Here is a 23624-nt window from a genome sequence, read left to right as displayed (position 1 = left end):
TTAAATATAAGTACGAATTAATTGTTCAGAGGCATTTTATTAATATTTTTGAATATGTTGAGTTGTCTGTTGCCCAAAGATATTTCAGTTCTTTCAAGAACTGAAGAGAAAACTGGGGCTTTAAGTGGTCAGTTGCAGAATATGGAAAGAGGGCTTTGGAAGAATGTGAGGCACAAAAAGCTAGCTTCAAAAGTCACAAGCGTGTTATTTAAACTTACTAAAACATGAAAGAGAATGTGATGAAAAGGAAATGCACAACACCAAGCCTCTGCATTGCATTCTGGCACCGAGTTGAACAGATATAAATTTTGCTTATGTTACATACAAACTCCACGAAAATTTTCACTTTTGGCGTCATTGTAGTAAAGGTTCTTAAAGGTGAAGCAGTCTGAAGGGGGACGTAGAGAACAGAGGAGGAAGGGAAGAGGAGGATCTCCCTTGGACAGAGAGTTTCATGGTTTGTTTTTGCATGTCTTGTTTCTTCTCTTTGTTGCACCTGGTGCTGATCCATCCAGGACACAAGATCCTACAATGAGCAAGCCCAAGCCTGATACAGTATGGTAGTTTAAATGTAGCATCCTCTCTCTTACGACTTAGTGACATGTCCTTCTGTCCATTAAAAAGGAGGATTGTGAAGCATCAGTTTCAGCCTGTTTTGTCTTGTGTAATATACAATAAAGCCTTGACAAATGACACCATTTTAGGCAGAAATATCAGAAGTATTGTTTGCAAGACTGTTATAGAATACCCTGAAGCGCACAGCATGCATATATGTAGGAGCTGCAGCACCCTGGAGACCTGGAGGAAGGAGTGACATCCCAGAAGAGAGTAAAGGTCACCTCTGTACAAACCAAAAAAGCAAGTCCAGTCTTAGCTATGCTAATAGGTACCTGTCTAGCAAATGCAAAGCCCAGCCTAGATCTTTATACCTGTCTCTGTCCAGTCTGGTTACATCTACCCAAACCAACTGTACAGTGCTCTTTCTCGCTTTCTGTTTCTGAATGTGATCGACTTGCAGTCCTGCTGACCAGCTTATCGTGAGATAAGACAGTTTACTTGACAGGAGATTTCTCAAGTGCTAAAAGAAATTTTGTATCTGGATGACATATTCAGCACTTTGCTAGGCACGACGTGGCAGCGCTCTCTCCCCTGAAAAGCAGGAGGAATTTCCGTGGCTATTATACTTTGTCAGTTCTCCTTATTGCTTCAAGTAGGTTGAGTCTAAGGAATTTTGACTACACTTGCAAAAAATGTGTCCTTCCTTCCTTCCCGTTCTTGTTGTATGAGTAAGATAATGGTACCTATTTAACCTGAGATTCAAGAAGTGTCTCTTGTCCTGCGTCTATTGATCTGATAAAATGTTCATGTGCTCCTTTAACCACACAGTTAAGGGCATAGGTCTTTGCCTCGTTGCCCTGAAGTGCTTGCAGGTGCAGGCTGTTTATCACCCTGTCATTTCAGTTGGGTTGTCCACTGAGTGCTGCTGAGGTGCAGGCTTCCTCCTGTTTCCCTCGAGTATTACCAGTTTCAGTGATAAATAAACCTTTTCCGGGAGGAATCTTTTGACTTCCCTTGCCTTGGACTGCTAACTGATGTAGTCTTTTTGAAAATGCTTGTGTCGTCTCTGTCCAGGCCAAGCGTGCTCAGACTCAACTGGAAGCCATCTCAGTTCTGCCTTAGAGGCGTTGTAGATGTCCATTCCTGCGGAGCAGGCTGTGGGGGCAGGCCTGTGACTGTGTGCTGGGGCCCTCACAATTTTAGCTATCATTCTGGAGACAAAATACTTCAAAAGCCTTGTTTTCAGCATAGCGTTTAGGCAGTTGATAGAGCCTGTCTGATTTCTTACCCTCTCCCCCCCAGCCATTCATACCCTTTTTTTTTTTTTTTTATTCTTCAGATATTTCTCTTCACTATTTTATATCTATAACTTTCATCAACTTTCCCTACTGCTCTCCCTTGCAACTTTTAGTCTGAGCTTACTTCTGCTTACTGTAAAATATGATGTTTAGTTGGATGATATTTTACCATTAAGTAACATATAATTACATATCATCTTTGACTTGTCTCAGTTTCAATTAGGTTTTGATATATTACTTGTTCTGTTATTCAGCTAATCACTTTCTTCCTATGGAACGTAGAAGAGAAATGTCTTTTTAATAAAAGATTCTGAAATCTCATTTTTGTTGTTGAATGTATCCAAGTAGCTCACACATTGTTTTCCACCACAAAACGCATCTGGATTGTCAGCATTGTGCATAAGTGTGTGTATTATAGCACTGCAATTATTTTCCAGGGATCTTAGTGTGTTTGTGTCTGCCATTAAGATGAATGTGTACCAGATGCTGTTTTAAAATGAAGCACTATTGTATAGGCTGATGGATGGAAAGTTTGTCAAAAGTAGTGAAAGCTTCTACAGGGGATACAAAGCAGCTGGAAAAATTCATTGTTATGTGCTGCTAGTACGAGCCTCTGGTTCAGCTGTGCTGCATTTTGATTAGAAAGTTAGATTCTATGGAAGCGTCAAACGTAGTTCCTGGTGTTCTCTATTTTTATGGCATTTGCAATTTGGTATTCACCTCTTTATTCTCAGCCAGTAAATCTACCGTTTTTACATGAATGTCTGTTAGGAAGCATAATAAAAGTTGGCAAATGTGAACTGTATCTATTACTTCTATGTGAATGTCTTGTTGGCCAATGGAAATTAAAATGCCCCGTTGATTGTTTCACTTGTATTTGTAGAGAATAGCTTGTACAGCAGATGAGCAATGCCATTTTTTTTTCTTTTTAGTTCTCTATTATGTTACCAACAATACTGTTCTCTGCTTCAAAGTACGACTATAATTAGAAATGTGATTATGTAAAAGTGGCACCATCCTATTCAGTCCTACTTATTCCTGTGCTAAGTCCTATTATGCCTATTTTTGCTTTCTAGATAGCCAAGTTTCTCCTAGGTCTGCGCCAACTAGGAAGAATTTGTTTCTTGCAAGGGACTTTATTCTGTACTAACACCTGTCTCATCTATATGCAGGGACTCATCAGCTCCAGTACTTGAAATTTTTTCTTTCTGAATCTCCAAGTGCCTTTCACCCAGCTCTGCAATGCCCATTTATCGGGCTGCCTCCTGCATGCCAGACATCTTTCCCTGTTGCTTTAAGACGGCCTCTCTTGCTTTTTTCTTTCTAGGGATTCCCAGAGACAGTTCCACTCTCTTTTGAGGTGGTCTCTCCTAGTGGTCAATACCAAGACGATATTTAGAAGAGAATATCTTCCCACCTTGTATCTCCTCAAGATATCAAAAGAGAGAAGAAAAAAAAAAAATAGTCCATTTTTTGCTCCAAGCTACAATAAGACTAAGTGGCAGAGGTAGACAAGGCACTTTATGACTTAGCGTCGGGATTGCAAATTATTTCTGCAGGACAATAGCATCCGTCTTATGCAGATGAAGGCTAACCTGGAAATCTGTCTCATCAATGCTCTCTTAGGCCTGATGCACTATGGTCAGCTTTTCAAAAACTTACTCCTTACCAGACTTGCTTTAGAAAACCATGTCAGAATCTACTACATTCAAGCTATAGTGAAATATGCAAGTTTCTGTGTTTGTGTGAAGCACAATTGGCGAGTTTTTTTACAAGTAAGCAGTATATGCAAATGTACAGCAGCGTGATGGCATTGGTGATGTCTCCTACTGTTTATTGGAAAACAACAATCATACCTTATGCTGATGTGCTTTCAGACAGAGAGGGTTAGGAAGGCATTTTGGATGAAATGTTGAGCAGCCTTCAAGCCGTCTGGGTAATAGCTGAATAGCCCTTGGCAGAAGTGTTCAGAAGAATGAGGGCTCATCTTGTGTTTTAACTAATGCTGACTTTTTCCAGTGTTACAGACTCTGCAGTTTAAGGTTGGAAGGGTGACTATAGTCACATGTGTGACAGACCCAAGACTACTCTAAGCATGCTTTGTACTTAGGTTTATAGGTCTTTGTTAGAAAGACCTGACCAAACTGTATAATGTATTTATTAAGTTGTATCTGTATTAAGTATAGATACGTTTTTTTATTAAGGAATTATGGGGATTTTTTTCATGGTTTGCTCAGTTCTTTTTATTCCTTTATAAGTCATCTGACCATGGAAAGACTGCAAAAATAAATTTCTAAATGCTAACAGAAACTGCCTGTGTTCCAGGCAGAAATTTAGTTGCTAGAAATTTCCTGGAAGCAGATTACTGCTGGATTTTGCTGGCCCTATAAAGACTGCCGCATCAGCAAATGCAAAAGGGATCAGATGTGTTTCAGTTTACACTACAAAGAAAAAGGATTTCCCATTTTACTTTTGGACGTAAAGCACTTAATGTGTTTAATCTGGTGATATTTTCTTCTACAATGAGAAACATTTTATTAGAGCCTGCATTAGGATCCAGACATTTTGATTACCTTCCCTAGGCATTGCGTTTGATTTTGTGGCAAGGAACAGCCGAATTGTGTTGTGCGTAGCTGAAATTTCATAGGTTTTCAAGGCCTGTTCTTTTTCTTTTTTTTTGTCTTGCAGTTTTCAGTGAAGATCTACACGCCAGTCTATATTTTGTCAATGCATCTCTGCAAGAGGTAGTGTTTGCTAGCACCACAGGGACATTGGTACCCTGTCCAGCAGCAGGGATCCCCCCTGTGACGCTCAGATGGTACCTAGCAACGGGCGAGGAGATCTACGATGTCCCAGGGATCCGCCACGTCCACCCCAATGGCACTCTCCAAATTTTCCCCTTCCCTCCTTCAAGCTTTAATAACTTAATCCATGATAACACTTACTATTGCACAGCTGAAAATCCTTCAGGGAAAATCAGAAGTCAGGATGTTCACATTAAGGCCGGTAAGTACAGTCTTTTATTGGGTTCAAAGGGGCATAAGGAGGGAGGAAACCTGGGTGTCCCAGAGGGAGTCGCAGCAGCTGTGAACCAAAGGAGATTGGCCAGAAGTGTAATCTCTGAACTCTTCTCAATATTAAGTGAAATACTGGATTATTTCCTCTCCTCCCTGATTTGATTTATTTTGGTGATGAAAAGTTAGGTTTCCAAAGATCATAATTAGTTGAGCTTCTGCATAAGTATAAGGAAAAACAAACTGATAATGAAATCATTAATCAGACCACGCTGACTCATTAAAGAGCTGTGAGAGAAAAAGATGCAGTATTTGGATTTTGTATAGGGGCTGGAAGAAAAGAGGAATGCTTGCCTAATCACATCCTTTCTCATTTGCTTGTATTCAGTTGTGCTTCGTTTTGAGAGAGAAACTTGTGTCCTGTGTAACAATTCAGCAACTGATATTGGCCCATAGGCAGTGCTTTCTGTTTAAGCTAAAACATGCAAATGAGCATAATGGTTTTGCGTCTGTTTTCTATACTGACTGTGTGCAGACTGGGTCAGCCAGTGGAGAATTAGAGCGGGATCAAAATCAGGCCTTTTGTTACAACGCATAAACACATGATTGCATCGTTTTTGAAGGCTTTGTCTACCCACTTCAGTTAATTAAAATATTCAAACAAACAAACAAAAGCTAGTCTGGGAGCTGACCCTTGGCTAATGCAAATCCTCATAACCTCTTTGTTGTTGGTGGAGCTATGCTAGTCTCTTCTCAGAGGAGAAGTATCTTTCCTTTGGAGATATGCCTTCACAGGAGTTATGTAGGGAAAACTGTGAACAGTCAGCAAGTAGATTTGTCTGTGACTCTTTAAATGAGAGAATGTGTTCCCTTCTTCTTAATGATAAAATAACATTCAGAGATCTGTAGTTTGTAGACAATTAGAAGGCAAGAGTACACATTGCCATGAAATTCATGTGTCTTATTAAAATTTTAGTCTAGAAAAGTGAGTTTTCTTGCCCAAGAAGTGAGTAGTAGAAGCAAGTTCACGTTATGTATATGTGAAGTTTCTATAATGGTCTGTGCTTCTTTTGAAAATGTTTAGTTGTCTGCAAATCAAAAAAGTTTGAAAACAAAAGATTCATAAGAATACATAGTAACCAATATTATGTTTGGAACTCAGTTATGGATTTTGTGCATATGGTTTTACTTTAATGGATTTGTGGACAAGTTGTCTGGCAGAATTATATTTAGGGAGAACATTTTTTTTTTTCCCTTTGTGGATTTGTTAATGTATCTCAGTTTTGAGCATCTTTTGGGCAGCATTTTTTCCAGTATTAGATTCCAATTTTTCTATTTCTTAGATAAACTAATGTAGTGATGTAGAGGAGGCTAAAACTTGCAACATTGCTATCTAAGGCTCTGAACTGGTGTTCATTTAGTTGTAAAAGCGTATGATATGGATGACAGGGTGCAGTTATGTCTGTTGCTCAGCATTGACCCATTTATCCATGGAACCCCAAAAGAAGTCTTCCTTCTCTGCTTGAGAATTAAACCTCGCAAATGGAAGGAGAACCTGAAAAAAAAGCTTTGCAGTAGTTAACTCATAAACTAGCAACACTTTTTGACCAAGCCAGAAATGCCCCTTTTAACCCTTTTCCTTCTCTCTTTAGCCTTTTACTCCTGATCCATTCATTTCTCAGTATGATTCAATTTCTCGGTTAACCTGAGGTTTGGATAACAAGTTAAACAAGTCCCCTTCCTTCATGTGAACTGATATAGCATGTCAGAGCTGTCATTGTGCCTGTTGGCAGACAATACTATTAGTGTCTTTTCCAGAGGTTTGTGTAATCCCCCAGTCATAGGAAAATACAATTTTTGAGAGTCTTCTGTGCATAGCAGCAAGCGTATTTTATCTTTAGATGATAAACCCCGTGTTGCTCAAATATGAAGTGATAAACTTGTGTGTTACTTTCAATTCCATTTCTGTTCATGTGAAGTCAGGAACAGTTTCAGATTGGCCTGAATTAGCACAGTTTTGGAGGGCCTTTTCTAATCTCGTTTCTTCTCCATTTTCTCCTCCTTCCAGCACCCTCCAACAGCAATAGGATTTCCTAGGAATACAGAAGCAATCAGTGGAGGATCTGATCATAGCACAGTCATACAAAGACTAAAATAGCTCTGCCCATTCTCAGTCAGCTTGAGAAAGTCTGAAGCTTATTTACTTGCTTCCTCAAGAATATTGGTAGCAGTTAGAAGGGTTCCAGCTCACATATGGTTGTAATTGTGGTTTTGCATGTGATTTTTCGCATAATGCAACACACATCCCCAACCCCCCAAAAACCATAACGTGCACACCCAAACATAATCCTCTTCCAGGCCAGTCCCACATAGGAGTAAAGGTGCATATCTCCATTTCATCCTCAAGCCTTCCAGTGCACTTGGGGCAGGGAAGAATATATCTTTTTACCAAAGGCTGAAATTCTCATTTAAATTCATGACTCGGGGATTTGGGATTTAAAATAAAAAATAAAAAAATCAGGAAATCATTCATGGGAACTGGCAAAACTATGATCTGGAAATAACTAAGTGGCCTCTGAAATCAGAATAATGTAAACTTTTTAAGCAAAAAATGAATAATTCTGTGTTTGTTCTTACAGAAATGGTGAACTGGGCAGATTTTCAAAATGGCTAACTGTTCTGAAACAATACCAATACCTTTAGTAGTGTGTTAGGATATTGCTGTTAAACAAGCCTTTTCTGTAAATGATGGTTGGAGCATGAGCGTTAGGCAAAAGTCAGCCTCATTAAGATGATCTATGTGCCGTTCCCTCTGGTGTAGAACAAGATTAGGGGGCTGCTTCATCACAGGGCAGCCAGTGTTGTAAAGTCACTGCGTTAAAAGTGCTTATAATATCAGTTCAGCACTTATAACAGGATTATGAAACTTAAACTTTGATTAAAAAAAAGCTATTGGTGTCTATTTTATCATAGAAGATGGATTTATTTTGATTTTTTTAAAAAAATATTTGATTTATTATAGAATTTATTTAGTTTTGTTTAGAGTTCCTGTGTTATAGTCTTGCTAGGGATGGAGAACTTCAGTCTTCCATTCTACAGTTGTAACACTGGACCTGAAAGCTTGATGCTGTTTGCATTTGTGAAAACCAGTTACATTTCAGTACTCTGTTGCCTTTTTTTCTTGAAATACATTGTAAGTGGGGCTGACATTTAGAAATTCCAGTGCTCCTGGTATATAGAAGTACTTCTGTAAACTCTGCAAAGCATTTACTGACTCTTCAGTCTAGAATCAATGTGGTGAAATGTAATTGGTGGAGCTTGGTATATGTTTGTGGGCAGGATGTGTAGGCAAGAAACGTCACTGTAAAGTGCCGGTTCAGCATTGCTGACTTGGTTACACTGCTGCACTGGGGCTGTTCTTTCCAATAACTTTTACCTGCAGGCATATACATGCCTCAGACACACACGTCATTTTCCAATACATTCATCCCTATTTTCATTTAAACTGTTTGTCACTTCAAGATACATACCTTTGTTCGCCACCTCAAGATATACAACTATATCGGTTGTGGTGATTTATTTTTTTGCACCTTGACCTTATAGTCAAGTGGAGGACCTATGTTGCTGCTTGTCCTCCCTGTCTTACCCATTTACTTCTTGTAGTAGGCAATATCTGTTTAATCTTTACTGTACCACCTTCTGCATTAACTATTGCTCACAAGTTTTTTCACCCCTCATTTTTTATTGAAGTGTTTCAGTGCCAGGATTTTCCTTCTTTCCATTCTCCCACTCACTGCAACTTCATCTCATCCCAGCAATATTTGTTTGGTGTGAAGGTTTTCTCCAGTTTTCTTTTTTAGTCTTTGTCCATTAAATTAATTCTTCCAGATGCTAGGTGAATCATATCCTGGATTGAAGTGTCTCCATGCTATTTTTTAATACAACAATACAACACTGAATTATAGTTTCTGTTTTCTTACCATTAACCTATTTCTTTCTGTGCTGGTCAATTGAACGTAGCTCTTATCTTACTTACTCCCATTTCTCTGTGTTTCTGAGACACCTTGCTTTTTCTCTGGCTGTCACCTCCATCAGTTTTTTCATCGGTTCTCACTTCTTCAAAATCCTAAATGACACTGACCTTCTCTTTACCCTCTGGATGTCTAATATTCACACACAGTACTTGTATATACTTTGTACCTTTTGATAGAGCAGAAAGCAATTTGTGATGGGAAACGTGGCATGATAAACTAGAGAAGTAACAGAAGACATAACACCATTTACCCATATATATATATGTATATATATATGTGGTTCTTAAAAACAATCTTTCTCCTTGCCCTCAGAATTAAGCAGAGGAAGAACATAGAAATATAGTGAAATGCAGATTTTTGAGGAAACTAAAAGATCTGGGAATGCTTTCATATTGTCTTGCAGTCAGCCTTGCAAAACTGTGTCGTTTACTGAGACAAAAGAACTCACAACCTGAGTAACCTCCTTGGGGGAACTTTGCAAGGCTAACGGAGGAAGTGGATGGGATATGTGATTATGACTTGTTTAACAAAACCTCTTCTTCTATCTTCAGTTTTACGGGAACCCTATACAGTCCGTGTGGAGGACCAGAAAGCCATGAGAGGCAATGTAGCAGTGTTCAAGTGCATTATCCCCTCCTCTGTGGAGGCATACATCACTGTTGTCTCATGGGAGAAAGACACAGTCTCGCTTGTCTCAGGTAGGCTGTTATGGTTTTCTTTTCCAATTGGCAATGGCAGCTATGGTTCCTAGTTTTTCCTCCAAATGCCTGATGTTTACTTTGAGTCAGTTGTAGCTGAATGGTATGTCATCCTTCCAGTAACGTATTTCACATTAGCATTGCTGCATCCCTATGACTGCGTGTGACAAGAAGGTTTTAGACAGCCCTGCTTTTCCTAGCACGCTTGAGGGGAATATAACATGGTTTTTGTTTTATACCAGAAATAAAACCAGCTTCCGCATGCTGTGGCAATGGGTTCACATTTTAACTTTGATAAGGAACTCCTACATGCCAAAGAAATTTGAGAGTTGTAAAGCATGTGTTGGGTTATAATTGTTTTTCAGTAGTAATGTTACTCATGGATTAGAAGAAATACCAAGTCTAAATTTGTTTGGTTATATTTAAATGAAGTATGTAATTGATACTTATAAATTCATAACATTTTAGTCTCAAATATGTTCATAGATAACACTGGAGACTTAAGCACAGGGTAGGCTGTGCTGTAAGCCGAACATATTGAAGTGAAACAATCTGTTCTAAAGCAGTTATGTGCATTAATCTGTTTACTGACAAAGTGAGGAAATGTGAGGCATTGTTCAGGAAGTACAGGGAATTCAGGCAAAGAATATTCAACATTTTAAAGCATAAACGTTGTAAGAAATTCATGGGAGAAAATATATGTGGGAAAAATATTGTCAGTATTGTACATATCTAAATTATATATTACACACAGTGAAGCTGCTGTTACACATACGAATGACTTATGTGTGCAGAAATTTGAGATATATTGTTCCAGTGTAATGCAGAATGAAAAAAAGTAGGTTGAGTTAAATGTTGTTGCAGAGTATATTTAAGAATGTGTTTGTGTTTATGATCCTACAATGTGTGGGAATGTTTTTGTACTTCTCAGTATATTAATAATCTTTCCTTTCTGACAAATGTGGCATTGACGGAAATATCTATTTTTCTAGATAACTCATATTATTGATTCCTTAGATAAGTTTGTTCTGTTTCTTTTTTTTAAATATATTTCAAATAGCTTTCTAAGGATTTCGTAGATATTTAAGTACCATGTAATTGATGATCAGTTTTCCTATGCTACTGGTGCACCGTTTAAACTTGGTAAATCCACATCCTTGTTATGCTCTTGGATTTTGATACGGCGTATTATTTTTCTCACTGAGCAACTGAAACCGAATGTGTTTCCATGAAGAGGTCTCCAATACCTGAATTGTAGGACTTGCCAACACTTCAGGCAATATAGTCAGGTCAGACTTATATTTAAATACACAAACAAGCTTTCCATTATTCTGTATGTAATGGTACAGAACTGTTCTTAAGATTATCTAAACTATGATTAAGATTATCAAATGCAACAGTGGATGAATTAGTTTACTGTTCTTCATCTTAAAATAGCATACTACATGATGCATGTATATCTGTATGTGTGAGTATTGGCTGAAGGAAAAGAATGTGTATACCTGCATGGTTAACTATCAGTTTTCTTTTAAGTTTATTCATCCTATGTTACAGGAAAACATGCATCTTTTATCTGTCAATATAGATTGCATCCTTTCAGTCTGATTTTTTTTTTTTGACTTGAGCGTTAGTAACTAGTACCTATGTGATATCTTTGAGTGGTTCAATCCTGCTCTTCACCTTGGAGTCAGGAGTAGGGCATACAGGTCTCTCTAACTCCTCCTTTAGAGAAGAAGGTGTGGCATTTCTGTAGACCGTCACGGCTGCTATTTTAAGATAATTTCATTCTGGTTAGCCTATATTGATTTCAACCCCAAACTTTTGGGGGATAAAAGTGTGTAATAACATTTAACTATAAGGACCTAAATTGATTTTTTTTTTTTTTTTTTATGCAACTTCTGACTGTGGTTGACTAATAATTAAAAATCTATTACAAGTTTCAACACTTAAAACCCGGTTTCTAATTATTTCACAACCCCTCAATTCAACAGTTAGAAATCTAAATGGAAATAAAACATAATTCATTAAAACTGATGCTATTAAAAAATCTCAGTTTATCATGTTGGATCACATCAAAGAAAAGATTAAGTTTCAGAGATGAAATCACAGGTTAGATTACAGGTCGATGCTCTTTGTCATGCAAGGGCAAAAGCGTGTCAGGAAAACATTGCTCCAGTTTAACCACAATGATCACAAAATTTGTTTGTTCACCATTTATACTCTTTAACTGCAGCTTAATAGTGAAAGCATTTAAAAACCAGAACCCACATGTGTTTCATAAAACAATTGCCTTGAGTTTTACCCATAATCAATTTTGCAATAATCTGGCCATGAACTCAAATGGTAGATATTGATCAAGCTTGTCTTCTTAGAATGCCAGTGCTGATGAATAGGATGCAAGACATAACACGACTATTGAGCTGTTTTCCACTAATGATCAATATTCTGAGGAAATGCATATGCTTGCTTATACAGCCACTGCTAGCATGGTTTTTTTTCCCCCTGTGTGCTAGGCCAGATTCATTGGTATGCTTTTTATCTCATCATTTTAATACTGGAAAACATCAAGTTCTGACTTATTTTGTTCTTGTTTCTTAATATAACTGATGTATTCGTTACTCATTAACACGGGTGAAAATGAGAGCCATCTTGAGGGGAAACCTCAACTGTGAAAGAGCAAGAATATAAAAAGATACACGCTCACAGAGTGATGATTATCGTGGTTTGAGGTGGACAAGGCTTTTGTGGGAAAACTAGATAGTGTTTACTTGAAAAGAAAGAAAGAAAAAAGAAAAAGGAAGGGGGAGAGAGATAGGAAAAAGATAAGAACATTTTCACTGAGATGATACATCCATTTCAAATAGAAGACACAAGTAGCCCAGGAAGCTTAAACCTTACAGGAGGGAAGGGGAGACCCCCTATGACAGGAAGTAGGGCACCTTTTCAGTGGGAAGGTCTATATGTGAGTGGTCCAAGAGAGAAGCTTTTCTTTTTTTCTGAAAGGCTTAAACCTCAGTGCAATACTTACAAATATAATTTAGAGTAAGTACTTCACATACCTATCTATCTGTAGTCCCATTCTGACTACTAAAATAGAGAGTTCTGTAGATTAACAAGAATCCTTTATTTCAGCTGTTACTTACTATTCTAGGTATCAGTTCTCTTTTTATTTAAATCCAACATTTTAAAGAAAAAAGCAAAGTGTTTTTGCTTTTATAATGTAAAAAAACCCTAAAAAATCTAGCTTTTTACAAAGAGTGTTTGAGGCGTATTCCTTGATTAAAACGGTGATTTTTTTTTTTTTTTTTTTGCTCTTGCAATGGTGTACTGTCCTGGACATATCTGCTTTTGTCTGTATGCTTAGTTCTCAGAGAGCACAGTGATGTCCATAGTAATCAAAGCGTGTCATAAATATGGCTGGGCAAAAGCATCTTCTGTTTCCTGGCTGCAATTTTATGTCATGCCTCCAGGTTATTGTAAAGTAATTGGGAGTTGAAACATATTAAGATGTATTGCTAGAGTGTTTCCAAGGAGTGTCCAGGTAGGTCAGACTCGCTGCTCAATAAAGGGGAAGGTGCCCGTGTTTGGAACCAGAAATAATGCATTCTGTGAAGTTTCCATGTGCAAGGACAGCCGTGGACTGAAAAGGCGTGCATGTGCTTGTCTGACTGTCAGGGGAACCGCTAAATAATTGGGGTTTTGCTCCTACACTTTGTCTTTCAATGTGAAAGCAAATACGAGGCCAAAAAGGTTTTTCAGGGTGTCCTCTAGAGGCCAAAGTAGCAGGAAAATGACTTTAAAGCAAAGCAGAAACAATTATTTGGATGAATCTATTTCAGGGAAAAGTAGAAAACCCCAACTTCCAACAACAAATGCACAGAAATCTTTTCATATTGGAGAGACCCATTTTGAATAATAATTGTTAGATGAAGTATTCAACCATCTCCACTAGCTACAGCTGTATTACAAACTCTCATAATAGACAAGGGCAGCAGCAGACCTCTCCAGTTGTCAATCTGCTACAAATGCATAAAGTGTATCTTATTTGCCCATCTGTGTCTTTTAGTAAAGGCAATCAAACTTTCCATTGGTGTGTGTCTTGCCTAACAATCTCTGAGATGTTGGCAAAATAGAAGGACTGACAGTAACTCTGACAATTCTTAAGGGGCTCACAAAGTGCAGGTTACTCTTCTACCAAGCTCTACAGCTGCAACATCAGGAAAACATCTCTTTTCTGAAGATCCTTCGTTTCTGAAGAATTGTATACTGTCAGCTGACTTGAAACTGAGTCTGAAATTCATTTGAATTATAAAAAGTAGCGTAATGATGTGCAGTTTTCTCTTGTATCAATAACCAGCTCTTCCGCATTTTCATTAGATGACACTAAACATAACAGCTTAAATAATCTGAGAACGTTGTATGACTGATAACTGCATACAGCTTGCTCAAAGGTCAAGTTTCCTTTCCTCCTTACTGCTTTCCTTCACAAGCCATTCCAAAAGAAAGAGACTTTTGGCATCAGCTTTGTGTTGACCTTGTAACCATCAAAAAGAGCCTAGGCCCTGTGGGACCGAAGAGTGCAGCAAAGTATGTCTTTGTAATGACAGCCATAAAAACAAGGAACGATAGTACTGAAATGTGCCGCAGTGTAGATTGTGCTTCTGCTGGTGTTGAGCAACCATGAGGCAGAGAGGAGACTAGTGCTTGGCACATAGTAGTTCTTCACACGCGGAACAGTGAAGCTGGACTAGAAGGGAAGGTAAACACAAAATAACTGCTGATTCTGCTCTGCCTGGGTGAAAGCAAAGAGCAGAGTCCCTTCATGTGTTAATTGGCCCCGGAGAGAGCAAAGGATGGATATGGTTATAGGGGAAGATGGGCTGAAAGGGATTATTAAAAAGTTCAGTATAAGGGATCAGCAAAGAGACAGAAAAGAGGAGAATGAAGAGCGGATGGAAACAAAGAGAAAGGCTGAAGAATTAAATCTGGTCTGTCACTGCATACTGTATTTCTGTTATGAATGCCTCCTGTCCTCATGCTGATAACTACGAGGGATTTTGGGTTTTTGCATGTATCTGAATAGCTCAGTGCCAAGAGCAGGATCATGAATAGGTTCATGCCCTGACCTTTCTGAATTCCCATTTTCCTGTCTAATGACATACCATGCAAGAATTGGTCTGATTTATACATAGAGTGCGACTGCTTAAAAAAGGTAGAAAGGGAGAGAAACATAATAACGGCTGTGCACAATGGCATATTTAAATCTGCACCGAAAGAATAGCAGCTTCGAGGGAAAGGTGCGTAAGCATGAATGGAACGTGGTTCCCTGAAGGGCTGTGATTGACGTGCAGATGACAGCTGATGAGCCTTCCAGCCAGCATACTTTCTGTCGGCCAGAAATTAGACACACTGGACCACAGCTTGAGAAGTGTCACTGATGTACAATGACCTACATTTGATGTAATGAATTGCATTATTTATTTACACGCAGTTCCTCAAGTCTTGTCTTTAAAAGGCTCAGGGGCTCTTGGATCTTTTTCTGCACAAAGGGCTTTTCTGAACTGCCGCGGTTGACAGCAAGCAGTCAATGTTTGCCAGTAGTTATCACGTGGTGGCATCTAAAATCCAGCACTGCAGTTTTCATTTGTGCTGGGGTTTGGAGATTACAGCAGTGGTTCAGTTTACATAGAGCGATCGCTGTTTTTTCAGCCATGAGGTTTGTACGTAGTGGGGAAAAAAAATATCTCTCTCTCTGTGGGGGAGTGGTCCTGTGTACAGAGTCCTGTGTTCAGAATTAGGTTATTGCTGATGATCGCAGGGATTAAGTCCAGCCATTTGATTGAGGCTGTGTCTAGTAGAGATGAGCTATGATCTTCCTTGTTTTTGTTTGGTGTCAGGGTTTAATCATGGTTGCTAACCAGGAAGCATTCAGCAGACACTTAACCTATGCCACTGAATGCTCTAGATGCAAGATTTTTTCCAGTTACATGTGGAGAGGGATGAAGAGTACAATTTTTTTTTTTATTTTATTTTTATTTTTTAAATATTAGCAACATATATAAAAAAAAAAATCTGAAGGTAAACTACCTTCTACTAGAAATCACGGAATCATGGAATTTTCAGAGTTGGAAGGGACCTCTAGAGATCATCTGGTCCAACTCCCCTGCTAAAGCAGGATTGCCTAGAGCACATTACTCAGGACTGCATCCAGGTGAGTCTTGAAAATCTCCAGAGAAGGGGACTCCACAACCTCCCTGGGCAGCCTGTTCCAGTGCTCTGTCACCCTCACCGTAAAGAAGTTTTTTCTCATATTTGATTGGAACTTCCTATGTTCCAGCTTGTGCCTGTTACACCTCGTCCTGTTACTGGGACATAATCTCATGTCAGTGAGATTTAATTCTGCTATTCAAAGTTGTGATAGCACACAGAAAATAAAACAGTCAAATCCCTACATCTGCTGAGCTTCCTTGACTCCCTGGAAAGCTAATGCGAAGAGTGTTCAGAATGCTCAGGTCAGACTGTAGGTTTGCTGTTACAGTAATGTGTTTTCTACACTTCTTCAAGACATGTAAAGTGCACTTGCCCATCTCTGAAGACAATATATTGCTTCCTCACTTTCTCTTTCAACAAGGTTATTTTCCTAAGGGACCTAGGAATAAGTCATTTACTACATTATTTAAGATATGTCAAGTTAGCATTTTTCCTGAGCACACCGCTCTTTTAAGAGGAGAGCGTCTTATAATCCTAGGAAGTGGAGATAGTGAAAATTTGGCACTTCCTGCTTGTGCAAACCGTTTTCACGCTCTCCTTTGACTCATTGTAAACTAAAATTGTAACTGAGCAAGGCAACGTACTTTGAACAGCTGTTCAATGGGGGACCTTTCCTCTGGCTGCTCTGCAGCCTCTTCTCCATGCTTGCTTCCTACTCCATCACCCTGGCATATTTTGCTCAGGTGAATCATCCTCAAATTATGGCTGTGGGATCAGTAGGAGTAGCTGCAAGGATTTCAACAGCTTTGCAGGAGGCAGGTGTTTAGAGTGACTTGGAGGGTGAAGATGGAAAGCATCTGATCCACGTGTCAAAGAATCACATTTTGATAGTGCAGAGGGAAGTGAGCGATACGACTGTAGGCAAAGGAGTGGTTTCTGATCAATGAATCAGCACAGGGAAACATGCGTGTGAAACCAGAGAGACTTGTTTTCACATAGAGGGAACCTGTCGATTTTTGTCAGTGTGGCTGGACGTTTTGGCTGCTCTGAGGGCATAGGACATTGGTGGCTGTTTGTGAGAGATGGAGGAGAAAAATGGACTTGAGAGGGGTGTCTTGCTGCTTAAAATGCAGAAAGTCAAAATTTGCTCTGTCTCACTACATCCAGCAATTTTAATACTAATAGGGTTCACAAATACTAACAATGGTTTTGGCATTTCAGTAATGAAGTGTGTCTAGGAGACAAGTGTATCATATTCTTTTTTCCTCTCGGTTGCTGCTCTGTTTTGTGTAGCCCTCCATTTCCATCAGTTGCAGGGATCCTTTCCCTCTACTCACTTTAAAACCAAACAAGAAACCCCAGAGCACCCCCCCAGTCCTCTTTTTTTTTTTTTTCTCAACCCTTTAATTTTTTTTTTCCTCTCTACTTATACAGTTAAAGCGCACGAAAAACTTGATTGGATTCAGGCCCCCTTCAGAATTGTTTCTTGTGAATTAGAGAGAGAGAAGGGGAGGTTTTTACTCTGCTTTCTGTGTTAAGGCTTTCAAATATCCATGTTTTTTTAAAAAAATATGCCTTTCTCTCTCTTTCTCTCTCTGTATCCATGAGTGTGTATATAGATAGGTAGATAGATATGGGCACCTATCACGTTGCTCTATGGGCCTGAGGGTCTGTTGGACCATGCATAATATTATCTAATCTGATGCCCTAACTGTTCTGTTTTACCACTTTGTTATTGATGTTGCCAGTCATGAAGAGGTTTCTTTCAGCATGGTTGAATTCAGTGGCACAGTTAGTCTCTCACTGGAAATATCTGTGTCACGTTATTTTCTCTCTCCAGATGTACTTGAAATTTCTTTCGTTTTCCTGGGGTGAATCCCATTTTATCATCTGGCCATTTTTTTCTAGCCCGCTCAGTTCCTATAATATTAATTCTCTCTGGGGTTTGTGAAACCTTCAAATAAATATGGCCTGCATTTTAATTAACTTGATGTTTACCAGATCTTTATTAAAGGTGAAATAAGAGCAGATTGACTGCTAACCTTCACAGGTGTTCACTCAACATTTTTCCATTTTGTCTTTGCTCTTTGTTTACTATTATTCAGGCAGGTTTTGGTTCATATAATTTTTCTTGAATTGAATATTTGAAGCAATATTTTTATTGCTTTGGTTTGATACGCAGGATTTTCAGGGGTCGAATTTGTAGACAGGAAGGCTCAGAGGTATCAGGTTTGGTATCAAAGGGCTAGGAGCAGGACCATGCTTGGGTCAATCAGTGCGCTGGTTTTAGGTCTAATTTTATTACTTATTTTCAGTTTTACTTTTTGAAATAGTTGATCGTGGCATTGTTTTCTTCCTTATTAATCTGCTCTGTTAGTGGCTTGTGATCTTGTCACGTTCCCGAATGGCAGTGGGTAAGGAGATGATCACGTTAAGCACTGTGTGCTTGGGGTTTCTCATCAAAACCCTGTCGGACATGAGCCGGCAAACAGCCAATGAGCTCTGACAGTTTTGATACGAGGGGTCAAAAATTGATGCATGAGATTGCTTCACCTGGGTTGCTAAACAGTAAATGCATACCTTAATTGCACGTATGTTTTCTCTTTGCAGGAAGGTTCCAAGGATGGCCAGGTGACCTTTTAGTTAGAAGCAAGCGAATGTTTAAAGCCTGCCATCTGATGTGTGAGCTCGAGCTGTGTAACGGCAGAGGGGCAGATGCTCTGTCCCACTGCAGAAAAGTTGTAGGTGCAAAGGCTAAGCATTTTATTTTGTCAGTGGTTGCTGTATCAAAGTGTCTTTGGTTTTGCTAAAAAACTTCAAGCTAGGAAATTTCTTATAGAAGTGAGAGTACAGGAGAAGAAAGATTGAACTGTTTACATGTCCTCTCCCATCATCAAAATCACTTTATAATTGCAATTACAGATATTTTTTCACGGCAAAAGCAACCTACCAATTTGCTGCTTCATGTTTGTTTGGTTTGAAATAAGCTCTGCATGTTTTTACCCTGCACTCGAAGACTGTTGGTGTTGAATGAGTTGAAATGTTTACTGCAGGCCATGGAGACTGACATGATGCCATGCTTTCAACTGGCAGAGGAGTGTGATCCACACAGACCTGTCAACAAAAGCAGGTCAGCAGGATTGAGCAAGTAAAAAAAAAAAATCAATAAATCTTTGAATTAATCATGCAGCTGCCAGAGAGAATTATGGGTGCATGAAATGAAGGATGTAGGTATATATCTATGGCAATTTATTCTTTCCTACCTTATTGTGTCCTTTTCTTTTCTACGCCTGCAAGTTTTCTTTTCCCTACTGCCATCTGAATGGCTCTGTGTTTATTCAGATACCTTCATGGAATACTCACTGTTCATTTTAAAGTAACTAATTCAATATGGATCACAGAAATCCCTCTCCGCACTGCCACTTTTCTCACTGACTGTTGTGCGCACTCAATATGAATTAATACAGGAATTTCACCTCTGCATAAAACTAAGATTGCACATCTTGTGCAGTGAATTGGACCGAAAGCAACTGCTGCTTCGGTGAACAGAGGAGTTAAAAATTCATGCCGGCGCTGCTTACGTCTCAGGTGAGTGGCCGTCCTTGTTGAGCCCTGCTGCGGCAGCGCGTCTGGGGCATGAGCCCTGACCCTGGATGGGGTTAAATTCCCCCCAAGTTGGACCAAGTCCCCCGCCCCAGGGCCAGCTCCCAGCTCTGCCTCGAAGGCAGCTGTGGTCAATAAACGTCATTACCAAGAAGGGAGTGTTTCACACTCTGCTCTCTGAATCTGGATGGCAGCGGGATGCAACCATGGAGAACTAAAAGTGCAGCTCAAGAGGGAGCAATTTGACACTAGAGACATGCTTCAGAGGACTGTGAGGAATTACGAATTAAGAGATGCATCCTGTGTATATCTTTGTGGTTTCAGCTCTACGCTTTGGTTTTGTTCTCTCCTTCTCCTCCGAATGATTTATCCTTCGTTGCGGTGTCCTGGAGGGATTGTTCTGTAGAGCTTTTCCATGCAAAATTTGAGTGTTTTACTGCTGCCCTGCTTCTGGGTCTGGTAGTGAGGAAGGATGGTAAAATTAACACCCCAGCATCTTTAAATCTTCATCTGCTCTGGAAACAATGCAGAGGTCTCTCCTCTGTGTCCAGCTTAACTCTCCAGCTGTGGAACTTGGTCGTGCACCAAGGCAAGGATGTCTCCTTGGCTCTCTGCCTGGGGATCGAGTCTGGCTCTCTTCCAGTTGGGGAACAGCCCAGTACTGGATGCTCACTTTCACTGCAAATTCAAATTCATTTTCCTCTTTTGTCCATGGCTTTCTTTTCAAATAGATAGTGATATTCACAAAATCCCTGAGAACAATTACCCTGCTACTTGTGGAAGGTCAGGGCAAGCTCTGTTCAGGGATTATGTATTCCAGCAGGGAAAACAGAGCTGACATGTAGTGCTCTTGTTTTGCAGTTGCATGCCTGTGGAATTTTTTTTTTCTAAATGTTTTTCACCCTTCTCATTAAAACAGAGAAACAAATTCCTGATACACTCAGAAAATATATTTGGGTTCAGCTGTGGAGCTGACTTTCTTTTTTTTTTTAATTACTACCAAAGAGACAAGTAGACTGTAATTTTCTAGGGGCAGAGAATGTTTTTTACTGCCCTCCCTTTGTAAAATGTCCTGCCCAACTGTATCTAGTTAAATAGCATGGTTTTGTAAAACCATGGTTATTCTTTAAAGAGGCATAGCCCATGCAAAAGTAACATCTTTTTTCTCCTGATATTTTTCTTGCAACTGATCCTCCAGGCAATACCTGAGTGATAATGATGGGGAAAAAAAAATATCTCTGTTTTTTAGACTTCGCATTTTTTTTGTGCCTGTGAGTGAGTTTTGTCTGCACTGAGGACTGAGAGTCCTTCCATGTACTCCATTTTGTCTTCCAATTTATAACTGTTTTTTCACACTACACTGACAAGAAAGACATTTGTTTAAAAACTAAAAAGTATTTCTAAGATTAAAAAAAAAGGCATCAACTGAAATGCTAAAAATCACTATATGAAAATATATGACTATACTGTAAGTAAAACTGATCCCTTAAATGTATAAAATAGTATGCAGATTTAAAAAAATGCATGAAATTATATAGATATTTTCTGTGCAAAGAAATACTTATTACAGTCAGTGTGTTCTGAAGTAAAAACATTTCTATAAAATATTTTTTATATGAAATTTCACGAGAGTGCAAAGAGTCCCAACAAGCATAATAATCTTTACATGTATGCACAACATAATTTAAAAAAATGTAACATTATAATGTATTTATCTGAAATCTTTTACAATTCCTTCTGAATTAAAATGAAATATGGAAACAGCTGCTGATATGAGGGGAGAGGCTACGAAAAGGAAAATAGCGTAAAAAAAAAACAGGAAAAGCCCCAAATGCTGACATTGTATTGTATTTAAATGTGGCAGTCTTGTGTAAGAATCCAGAGAAATAAGGGGATTAATCATCTACGTAATCCTTTTTACTTTGCTTAAATGTTTTTTGAATTCATAAATATACTGGATAGCTGGAGATCTTTTTTTGCTGAAAAAAAAGACATGGATTTTCTTGGAAAAATTCAGTTAGAACATGAGAAGCAAATCTGATCTTTTCGAAGTGGATGTTTGTGACTTGCTGAAAAGCAATTTCAGGGCTAGGAAGCAAAAGTGCACCTATAAATAAGAAGTGATAGGATAACGCATGCTGTGTCACAGCATCCATTCGGCACTCTTATAAAATGAGTGACAAAAAGAGAACCCCTCTAAATGTCAGTGGCCCAAGAAGATTTAGTGAGATGCTGTGTGCGTTTTCAAAAGGAATTTAAGAAAAAAGAACTTATTCACTGGATTTTACTTTCCTCTTTCAAATATCTTCTTCTTTCTTACATGAGCTCTACTTATTGATAGTATGTCTTTGCATCCTCATCAACGGTTATTCATAGCACTTTCTGGGGATGATTTTTTTTTTTTAAGTACTAAAGAAATTACATATCTCAAGCCCTGCATAGAATCAAGGAAACCTTTATTCCTGTTTATTTTGACATCTCTTTTCCCTTATGAAAACCCCAAAGCCCCTTTGAGTTAATTAGAATTATTACCCCCATTTTACATGGAGGGAAACTGAAAAACAAAGAAGCTTCACAATTTCCTCTGTTTCTTCTGGAGGCTGTTGGAAACCTCAGGCAGGATCTCCTAAAGCATCGTCCTTTATTTGGATCCATGCTTTCTGTTTCTTCCCAAGTACTGGAAAAGCAAAAGGCATAGATTAAGTGTGAATGAGGCTTAGGAATCCTTAATAATTTGGTGGTGGTGTTTTATATTCTCATTACTAAACCAAGTACTGCATGTACTCAGAGTTTCAGACTTCTGTTAGTGGAGCTCTTATTGCTTTGGACTGGAGCTCCCAGCATGAGGATGCAGAAGGTGAAGCTCAGTGGGAGAGATATGTTTGGAAAGCATTGCTTATAAAATGTAAGTCAGCTAAAAGAAGATTAAATGTTTTGCCTTTGTGTCACTTTCATTTAGATTTATTTTCTTACTACACCAGACACCTAATAATGAATCATTGTAAGGAAACTACAGGAACATAGGACCATAAATTTAAATGCCTTAAATTTAAAAAAAAAAACAAAACCAAAACAAAACCAAAAAACAAATCAAAACAACTTGGTGTGGTTTTAATCAATGAAAATTAATTGCATTTAGAATTGGAAATGCCTTCTTCCTCCCTGTCTCAAAGCTCAAAGAAGATTTTTTATTCTCCCTCTCTCTCATGACTGATGTCCTTTGCAGGATACTTGTGGAACTTAAGGTCTGTCTGAGTTAGTTGGGCATTTTTTTTGTCAATTACTTTGTTAGGAAAAATATGTACTTGTGTTGGCTAAAAAGGATGTTTTCCTATTGAAAAAGTCATCTTTCAGCCAAAACAAAGAAATAAAAGTCTGCAAGGGATGCAGCAAAAGCCAGAACTTTTCCTTTTCAGTATTTTCAAAATTCTGTATTCTTCTGTTTTCAGTTCAAAGTGAAAACTGTTTGAAAACTGCCTATTTTTATAGGAAAAAAAAATCTTAGGATAAAAAAGTTGTATGGTTTTTTGCTGGTTATTTGGTTCCGTTATCAATCTTAGCAATGGTTTTGCTTATTTTTCACTTTCCTCCATGAATTCCTGTTTTGGGAAAAGTAGTAGTGAATATTTTGGGTTAATTAAAGTGGCATATGGATGCTGAAAAACTCAGCCGTAACATCCACATAGGACACTTCATGTGAAACAAATTTGCCAGAGTTCAGAAAAATTTTGTGTGTAGTCATTTAATGGCACCGTTTATCTGAGAAGCTCTTTTTAAATAAAATCAATGCTATTTTTGCATTTCCCTAATGGGAACCTATTAAGCTAAGTACACAGGCATTTTTAACCTCAGACACATCGCAGGGGTAAGTCGGTACTGGATTCAATCCAGTGTATTAATGAGGAGCATTGAAATACACAATTCTGCGTCTGGGTGGCTTGGTTACTGGTTTTTGAAGTACATTGTTGATGCACTGTGTCTCATCAATATTCTAATCTAGAGGATAATTTAAGCCCTTCCTTCTCTAATACTGTACCCGGTATCTCTTTGCCTACTCGATGGTTATTATGGAGCATCTTTTAATGCTTCTGTTCAGAATTCTTGCCTTCTGGAGTTCATAGATGCCCATAAAAAATAAATCCTGTGTTAAAACTTGGCTCCAAATGATTTTAATTTGAATGATGAACAATCTATTAGGCCATTGAAGAT

General features: G+C 38.6%; 1 protein-coding gene across 5 annotated transcripts in view; it reads left to right on the top strand.

The window, feature by feature from the left end:
- The window catches only part of DSCAM (DS cell adhesion molecule), a 466019-nt gene that overhangs the window by 69823 nt on the left and 372572 nt on the right, over positions 1-23624 (top strand). For all 5 annotated transcript variants that reach the window (XM_074602331.1, XM_074602342.1, XM_074602353.1 and 2 more), the window contains exons 2-3: positions 4545-4862; positions 9456-9602. In XM_074602331.1, the coding sequence (XP_074458432.1) occupies positions 4545-4862; positions 9456-9602 (465 nt within the window). The remainder of the gene's footprint in view (positions 1-4544; positions 4863-9455; positions 9603-23624) is intronic.

Source organism: Larus michahellis, chromosome 1 (genome assembly GCF_964199755.1).
Source record: "Larus michahellis chromosome 1, bLarMic1.1, whole genome shotgun sequence".
Taxonomy (NCBI): Eukaryota; Metazoa; Chordata; class Aves; order Charadriiformes; family Laridae; genus Larus; species Larus michahellis.
Note: the sequence above shows the minus strand (reverse complement) of the source record. Positions and strands in the feature narration are given on the sequence as shown.